The following is an 8,959-nucleotide window of genomic DNA, read 5'->3' as shown; positions in this document are numbered from 1 at the left end:
TCTCCACACTGGGCGCAGAGAGGCCAGGCCAACGCGGAATGGCTCGGGGAGGTGTTGCAGGTGACCAGAATCTGCAAAGATGGGTTGGGGCTTATGTGCCGGGAGGCAGGAGACGTGGACACAGAAGTGGGGAGCACCTGGCCCCCTCTGAAGAGGTCTAGACTGCACGGGTGCCTTGAGGTCCGTAAGTAGGGCCACCTCGGTTTTTGTCTGCAGTACAGGAAGGCCCACCAGTGGTCATGGCGGAGGTATGCATGCAGGCAAGGGCAGGGCAAAGTGGTCAGACCTGGTGGAGAGGTCTAAGGTCTGGGAGACTCCGGGGGGAGGCAGCCAGTGCCCCCAGGTCCAGCTGCAGTGGTAGCTGGTGGCACCACCTCAGCTGCTGCCATCACTCCAGGGGCGGCCCCACCTAGACCCTCAGGTGTATTCCCAATGTTACTATGTACCAGGCACTGCCACCCACCTCAGCCTTCTCCCATGTTGCACGGCCTAGCAAAGCCTGGTCTTCCTATTCCCTGGACTGAAGGTGTCCCTGCTGATACGTGGGGGAGGCTTAGCGCTCAAAAACAGGTGCTTTGGGGCCACTGCAATAGCCCCCAAGCTGCTATGAGCTGGCAGCCCCTGATGAAAACCCTCATTCCCCTTCCACAGATGGCACTCATCTTTCCAGCACCCGTTGCACTGTGCCCCGCCCCCTGGTTGCTGGCTGGAGCCTCAGCTGGCCGCCTCTTTCTTTGGGACTTGCTGGGTGGCCAAAGGAGAACCCTCCACTCCGCATGGAAAGAGACTCTATTAAGGCCTGCAGCGCCTTCCAGACACGCTTACAATCTCACCTTTCACTTTTTTGGGACGCAATCTCTGTGCCTTTAAAGATGTCATCAGTCTGCGTCCCCTCAGCTCATGCCTCACGCTTCCGGGGTGTGGCAGCCAGGACTTCAGGTGGAGGCCTTGGGGGTTGAACTCAGACACGTGGAAGTACGGCATGACAGGGTGTCCCCTAGCCCTCCAGCCTGGGTGGGCTGGAGCAGCTTTGGTGTTCTCTTTGCTGTGGCAGCCCTGTTGAAGTGGCTGAGTGTGGTGTGAGCAGACGAGAGTGCTGGAGAGCCCCCTCCTACATGAGGAGTCCCTGGGGTGGGGGATGACGTGAGGCTGGTCACACCCACAGAAGCAAAACCATGGGTGGAGGTTTCTGCAGCGCGACATTACAACTTAGAAAAAGACATTATGATTCCCTAGAGTTGGATGCCTCTCAGATGGGGAAATTGAGGCCCAGAGAGGAAGTGATTTGCCCACGCCCCATCTCCTCTCTGCCCTCTTTTCACCAGCCCAGCACTGGGAGGCCCCTAGGGAGGATGGGGTATGCTCAGTGGGTGGCCTTCTAACAGAGGTGGGAGCCCAGGCATGTGTTGCGCTCCCTGCGCCACTCTCCGGCTACCTGTTTTGCCCTCCTGTTTTGCCTTTCAGTCCTTGTCCTGACTGACGTCACTAAGCAGATCTTCAGAACCCATTAACCCAGCCTTTAGAGGTGCTCAGACCCCCAGACTCTGGGTCACTGTGCCCAGAAGCAGCAGCTCAGTACGGATGGCTGTTAGAAAACTGTGCTTTCCCCTGCAGGCCCAGGACTTGAGGGCCCCCACAGTACTGGCCAAGTGGACCCATGGAGCCTCTACGGTCACCCGAAGGCTGGCATTTCGGGGACACGTTTCCCATATCCTGAACCTCAGAGCTCTCCCCGCTGTGGCTGTTGACACCCTGGCCCAGCGGTCTCTAAGGATTCTCCTTGAACCCATCCTGTTGTTAATTTGTGTTATCTGTTTTAATCTGGGGTTTGGGTTCTCGGACCCTGACTTACTTCAGCAGTGACTCTGCATCGTCTCTCCTCCCTGTCCCTGGCAGCTCCTGTTGCCTCTACCCGTGCCAAGCCCCCTACGTCCAGTCCTCACAGCAGAGGTTCTGAGAAGGAGGTCACCCGGGGATCAGCGCTGGCAGTGACCTCAGCCAGCTCCTCCTTCGATTTAAGAATAGGGAGACAAAGGTCCCAAAAGGTCGATCGACCTGGCCGCACCATCCCTGATCAGGTCGCCTCATTCCCAAGGCAACAACCCAGGGAGCAGCGCCCGTCTGGCCTCGCAAAGGCAGGGGCATCACCTGCTGGCTTGTCTCCCCTTTCACGCAAACTCCTCTGGGAGCCGACAAGCTAGCTCCAGCTCCGGGCTGACACCCGAGTCCCCCGCGGCACCACCCGCTCGAGTGCTGGCCAAGAGCTCCGCCCCGGCCCCGCCCCAGGTCACACCCCGCCCCCGCAGCTGCACCGGACCGCCCACTTCCAGATTCCGCCGGCGTTCCCACTCGCCCGCTCGCACCCGGCGAGCCGCGCAGCGCCAGCCTCGCCGTCTTGCCCCAGGCCACCAACACTCCGCCTTGGCTCCACCCACGCCCACAGCCGCTCGCGGGCTCGCTCCCTTCCCCGGGCCCCCGCCGCGCTCCCGCCCCTTCCGGCCGCGCCGGTTCCCACCCGCCCCTCGCGTGCCTGGCTTCCCACGCGCGAGGCGCGCCCTGGGACCCGAGCGGCCCGGAGGCAGCAGGGCCGGGCTGCGCGCGGGCTCGGGTTTCGGCCCGCCCCCGGCGCCGGCGTGACCCCTCCCCGGGCGCGGGCGGGGCCGGGCCAGCTGGCCGGCGCCCCGCCCCCGGCCTGGCGCTCCGGGCGCTATAAGAGGGCGGCGGCCGCGGGGCGCCCAGCGCGGGGCCGGGAGCGCGATGGTCAGCCGCCGCGGCGCGGCAAGATGCTGGATGGGCCCCTGCTGGCGCGCTGGCTGGCCGCGGCCTTCGCGCTGACGCTGCTGCTCGCCGCGCTGCGCCCCTCGGCCGCCTACTTCGGGTAGGTGCCTCGGCGGCCCGGCGGGCGGGGCGGGCGGGCCGGGCCCGAGGCCGGCGCGGGCGCGAGGGCGGGGGCGATCCAGGTGCGCGGGGCGCGGTGCCCGGGCTGGCGAGGGGCGCCGGGTTGCCTGGAGCTGTTTGTTTGCGGCGCCCGCGTCGCTGGGTTCGGGAGTCGGTGTCCCTGTGGCACGGCTCACGCAGAGGGGCCGGCGTGCCCGGCTGGCTGGCGTGAGGCCCCGGTCCTTCGTGACCCCGGAGCCGTAGTCCCTGTGGCCGCGCCCGCGGCCGTGCGCGAGGCTCCCTGCAGCTGCGGGACCAAGCTCTGGTGATCGGCTGCCTTTGGCTGGGATTTCTAGCCAAACGTCTGGAGCCTCCCTGGCCCCTGCACACCCACCCGCCTTGCAGTTTCCCCCTCCTTTCTCTCCCCGAGAAGTTAATTTAACAACAACAAAAAAATACGTACAAAATCCAGATGTTCCTTGCACTGAGCCCCAAAGGGGGAAAAACTCCAGGCTGGAGGAATTTTATTTTTCTTGCGCTTTGCTTCTGACGTTCGCTCGGGCCGCGACCCGCGGGAGCGCGTCTGTGGGACCTCTCTGGTGCGCCGGGCCCGGGCGGGCTGTGAATGCTGCCTCCAGCCGCCTCCCGGGTCGCTGCCCCGCGCGCTTCTCCGCAGCAGCAGTTTTCGTGGTTTTGGCTCGTCTCTCCCCATCGTTCTTTCCTGCCCTTCCTGGTTCCTCGCTCCCAGATCTGGGATGTCCTGCCAGGCGAGCTCTGGGGACCCTCGCTGTACTCTGCAGATGGGCCCCCGAGGTTTGTGTGGCATCGTGTAGGCAGCCCTCCGGCCCTCCCCAGCCGCCCCGCCTCCTGCCCCCGTGCCACTCCTGGAGCGGAGGCCACCCTCGAGTCCCGCCCAGACCCCGTCCGGGGTGCCTTATGCCCGTTCCGGGCTGCCGCCCTGCGCCCGTTGTCACCTGTTACCTCTCCCGTGGACCAGGCGCTGCGCGCAGCGGCCTGGCCGGCAGAGGGCCCCGTTGGTCCAGAAATGTGGCACTGCCAGGGCGGGGAGAGGCAGACTGGGCGAGAAGCCCTGCAGGTGTATCCTGTTCTCAAAGAAAATAAAATATTTTCATGGGAAACTTTCCCTTTGTGTTTTTCTCCCCGCGCCCACTTCTCCTGTTCCCTTCCCCTGGGTTGTCTCCCAGGGTCAGGTCCTTGTCTTCTCACCCTGGAGACCCCACCCCGAAGCCAGGGCTGTGGCTGTGAGTTCGGCCTGCCTGGGGCTCAGGCTGTGCAGAGGCTGGCACGCCCCTGCATGCCATCTGTGCAGCCTTTGCCTCACCCTCTCGGGCAGAGGGAGGGTCAGAGGCTGGCTGTCTGGCTGCAGGTCCGCGGTGAGTCACGATGGCCTGTCAGCCAGCTGTGCCTTTGCGCTGTCCAGGCGCTGCCGTGGGTCTGCTCACCAGGCTCCAGACACACCCTGGGCTCGTCTGCGCCACTCTGTGCTCTGTGCGGAGTCCCTGCTGCCCGCTTTTACTCTCCGGGAAGGTCGGATCCACAGAGTGGTTTTCAGGGTCCTGGCTCCCATCCTTCACCCCCGCCCCTGCAGCATCTCTCTTTCTCCCTGTTTTCTCTGCGCTTTGTACCTCCTGGGAAGTCTCCTTGGCTCCCTTGAAGAGAATAACCCCCAGGGGCTGTGTGGCAAGTTGAGAGGGCTTGGCGCACCTGCGGCTTCTCCAGTTAGCCCTTTTGGCCCTGCTTTTAAATCCCAGAGGTCACCTCAAGTGGGCTTCTCAAGTCCTGCCCCGTGGAAGACTGCCCCAGAGGAAGAGGCTATGCTTGCTCTGCTGGAGGGCACTTCCCCTCTGTCTCCTCCACACCAGGCAAGAGAGACAAGACTCAGCTTGGTGGACGAAAGTCCTGGAGGGGTGGCAGGCTCCGTGCCAGCTGAGCAAGCAAAGGAGAGAAGGGACCTGGTGCTGGAGTCCACTCAGGATAGCACAGGGCATAAAGACCCAGCCTCCGGCCGGCAGTGAGCAGCTGAACCTGGGTCTGGGGCTTTTTCTCCTGGCCTAGTAAAGGGACAGGAGCCAGCGGGTAGGGGGAGGAGGAGATGGCCCAAGGCAGGCAGGGCCAGGCAGGGCTGGGCCAGAGCCAGGGGGCCTCCCTGTGCCTTGTGCTGGGGCTCCCCTCCCCACCCCGAGTACGGAGGGAACCGGGGAAGGAGCTGGGATCCAGCCCTCCTCTCCCTTCCCCCACTCTGAAAGCTCTGCCTGGCACAGAGGCGCACAGGCAGGGCAGCTCCAGTTACAGCCCAGAAACCCGGAGAGGCTGGCCTGGGGGAGGATCACGTGGGCGGTGGGAGCCCTCCCTGCCCTGCCCCCCCACCCCCCTCGGCCTGCAACCCAAGCCGCCCTGCCTCTGCTGTCCTCCTCAGCCTCTGGCCACCAGGCTGGGCCCCGCAGGTCATCTGCCTGCCATGGAAAAGGGGCTCCTCTCTCTTCCTGCCAGGCCTGACCCTGCTTTTCGGCGTGATTAGCAGGTGGTGTTTCCATCTGATTATCCTGGGGCTACCGAGATGTCTGTGCTCTGGGGGCCTAGACAGCTTGGCCTGATGCCCTCTTGGAAGGAAGTGGAGCCTGGCTCTAAGCAGGAAGAGGCTGTCCCAAGGGCTTGCGGCAAGTTTGAGATATAAACTTGGACACCCCTCCTTGCCACCAACGACCTCCCCCCCTTCCCCCTGCCGCCCTGTCCCACTCCATAGATCTGGGTGGGCTCTCCGGTACTCAGCTTCTCTCTAGGTGTTATCCTCAGGTGAGAATATGGAGGTAAAGGGTGGGTCATGTATGCTGAAAGCTGCTCAGGAAGGGATGCCCCAGACCCTGGGGCAGGCTACCCTTGTGCTTCTCTGAGCCTGGAGTTAGGGACTGGGGCTGGGATTTGGGGATCTGTGCCAGCCAAAGCATTGCCTGGGCTCCCTGGCACTTTACTGCCTTCTTCTTAGAGGTCCCATGTGCTGAGGCAGCCCCCAGCAGAGGCCCCTAGGGAAGCTGCGAGACAGGCATCCAGGAGCTGCCCAGGCGAGTGGAGGCCTGAGGCTTCCAAGGTGATTAATCTTCAGAGGAAGCAAGAAGGGGCACAGTGAGCACTGAGGTTCTTCCAGGTGTTGGCCTCAGCACTCCGCATTACGCTGGAAGCATTTGCAGGTTACCGAGGGGGAGCAGGGCACTGCTGTGAGGTCTGTGGGTTTGTCCCAACTTTCTGCTCCAGGCAGCCTGGAGGCCTGCATGCGTGAGGCAGCGCAGGCATGTCGTTGAGGGCTTCCCTAGTCTATGAGAGGTGCTGGCAGTCAATGTAATTGGCAGCTGAGGTGCTCTGGACTGTTGCGAATGGGGGGCGAGTGCTTTTTGTTATTGAGATGTAACTCACATCCTCTCTATTAGTTGATGCATACAGTTCAGTGGTTTTTAATACATCCACAAGGCTGTGCAACCAGCACTGCTCTCTAATTCCAGAACATTTTCATCACCCCAGAAACTTTATATCCCCCTCCCCCTCCCCCAGCCCCTGGCAACCGCTAATCCACTTTCTGTTTCTGTGGATTTGCCTGTTCTGGACATTTCATATAAACGGAATCATACCGTATGTGGCTTTTCGCATCTGGCTTTTTTCACTGAGCATACTGTTTCCGAGGTTTATTCACATTTGTAGGATGATTCAGTGTATCGTTCCTTTTTGTGACTAAATAATATTCGACTGGGTGGGCATGTGACTGCTCTCTTCCATCTATTCATCTGTTGATAGGTACTTGGGTAGTTTCAACTTTTTGGGTGTTGTGGATAATGCTTCCTTGAAAATCGGTTTACAGTGTTTTTGTTTGTTTGTTTGTTTTGTGGACGTATGTTTTCAGTTTTCCTGGGTATATACCTAAAAGTAGAATTGTTGGATCATATAGTAATGCTGTGTTTAACTTTTTGAGGACCCACCAAACTCTTTTTTCGATAGCATTATTTTGCATTCCCACCAGTAAGAGGGAGGGTTCCAATTTCTCCATATCCTCGCCAATGCTTCTCTGATTTAAAAAAAAATTTTTTTTTTTTTTTAAATTCTGGCCATCCTGATAGACTTGAGGTAGTATCTCATTGTAGTTTTCATTCACGTTTTCCTGATGACTGGCTTCCACAGTGTTTCAGAAGGTAAAGAATCTGCCTGCAATGCCGGAGACCCAAGTTCAATTCCTGGGTTGGGAAGATCCCCTGGAGTAAGGGAATGGCTACTTACTCCAGTATTCTTGCCTGGAGAATTCCATGGACAGAGGAGCCTGGTGGGCTATAGTCCATGGGGTTGCAAAGAGTCAGACATGACTGAGTGACTAACACAGTCCTGATAGCTTGTGATATTGAGCATCTTTTCATATGCATAGCGGCTATTTGCAGTGTCTACTTTGGGGAAATGTCTATTCAGTTTCTTTGCCTAATTTTTAGCACAGTTGTTTGTCTTTCTGTCGAGACGTAAGAGCTCTTTAAATGTTCTAGATCTCTTCTTGGATTGAGGAGAGCCTGTTTTCTTGACCTGTGAACCAGCATGCTGCCTCTCACCTTATAAAGGGTTTGCATCCATGGGCCGTCCCTGCTTGGCCCTGGTGGACTGTGTGGGCTGGGGTAAAGGTTCACTTGCTGGGGTCTGGTCTGGGATTAGGGCTTTGCTGCAGATTGGGGCTAGCTGGGGGCCCTGGCACTGTGCTTAGGGGCTGCTGTCATGGGGGGGGTGGTCTCTCAGTGTGGGTCAGGGAGGGTCAACCTCCTCTGCTTCTCTGAATACTGAGCGTTGGGTTCAACTTGGGGTCCTGTGTGGCCGCATGCCTGCTGGCTGCTTCGAGGAGAGGCTTCTAGCTGGTCCCTGGAGTAGAAAGGAGAGAAGGTTTCCAGGGCAGGAGGAGCCGGCCTGACGGTAGAATGACGAGGCTGTATGGTGAACCAGTGAGTGGGCAGCGGGTAAGACAGACCTGCTGGGATCATGAAACAGCCCTCGCGGGGGCTGGGGGGGGCGTCTGTGTGGGGGGCTCGGGAGACCCAGAGTCCACGGGGGTTATGGAGGGGCTGGCAGAGTGAGAGGTGTCCCAGGTGATTCCTTGGCCAGGAGTGGTGGTGCTGTAAGGTAAGTAGGAATTCGGGGAGTCACGGGGGCTTGGGTGGCAGGGCCGGTGCTACCCACAAGAGACCCCCCTCAGGACAGACATGCCCAAAGAAGGCTGCCAGGCAGATGGCCTCTGGGGGAGAGACCACGGGGAGCAGTGTGCTTCAGAGGGTCAGGAGAGAGTTGGCTCCACTGTGAGCTGAGGCTCAGGCGAGGGGGCTCTGTCCACGGGGCCCAGGGTGGCTGAGGGGCCGGCAGAGAGATTGCCTGTGGCCCGTGGAGTTGCGCTGCGGGTTACTTTAAGCATTCCAGATCTGTTCTGGGACTGAGGGGAACCTGTTTTCTTGGCCTGTGAGGCAGCATGCTGTCTCTCATCCTTTCATAAAGGAGCTCTTACAACTCAACAGGTAAACAAACAACTGAGCCAAAAGTTAGGCAAAGAAACAGAATAGACATTTCCCCCAAAGAAGGCATTACAAATAGCCAGGACAGTGGGTGATGAGGGCTGGGGGTGGAGGCAGCAGGCTGCTGGAAGGGCCTGGCGATGTGGGGAGGGCTTCCAGGGACAGGAGCAGACGGGGATGTGGTGGACGGGCCGGGCTTCCTGCCTGCAGAGGAAGGGAGATTCTTTCTGGACTTGTGGTCTCGGACCTCTGTGGCCAGCAGAGGGACCAAGGCGTTCCAGTTCCCCAGCCTCCGGGTGCAGGGCGGACATGAGGAGGCAGGTGGGAAGAGCAGGTGGGGGCGGCTGAGGGGTCTCTTGGTGGGCTGACTGCCTGTTGCCTCTCTCGTCTCCAGAGACCTCCTTCTCCTGTCCAGTCTGCTCTGGGGGGGTCTGTGGACTCCCAAACCATTGGCCCCTGCCTCCCTCACTGTCCCCTTCTGTAGGCTCGTTGGGGCTCCACCCTGGCCCCCTAACACAGAGGCAGGTGGGAGCATCAGGGCA

General features: G+C 60.2%; 1 protein-coding gene across 1 annotated transcript in view; it reads left to right on the top strand.

Moving 5' to 3' along the window:
* The window catches only part of WNT9A (Wnt family member 9A), a 30,313-nt gene continuing 24,055 nt past the window's right edge, over positions 2,702 to 8,959 (top strand). The window contains exon 1 of the mRNA XM_018051577.1: positions 2,702 to 2,878. Coding sequence (XP_017907066.1) covers positions 2,784 to 2,878 — 95 coding nt within the window. The 5' untranslated portion in view covers positions 2,702 to 2,783. The remainder of the gene's footprint in view (positions 2,879 to 8,959) is intronic.

Source organism: Capra hircus, chromosome 7, assembly GCF_001704415.2.
Source record: "Capra hircus breed San Clemente chromosome 7, ASM170441v1, whole genome shotgun sequence".
Taxonomy (NCBI): Eukaryota; Metazoa; Chordata; class Mammalia; order Artiodactyla; family Bovidae; genus Capra; species Capra hircus.
The sequence above is the reverse complement of the archived record's forward strand: the minus strand, read 5'-3'. Positions and strand labels throughout refer to the sequence as shown.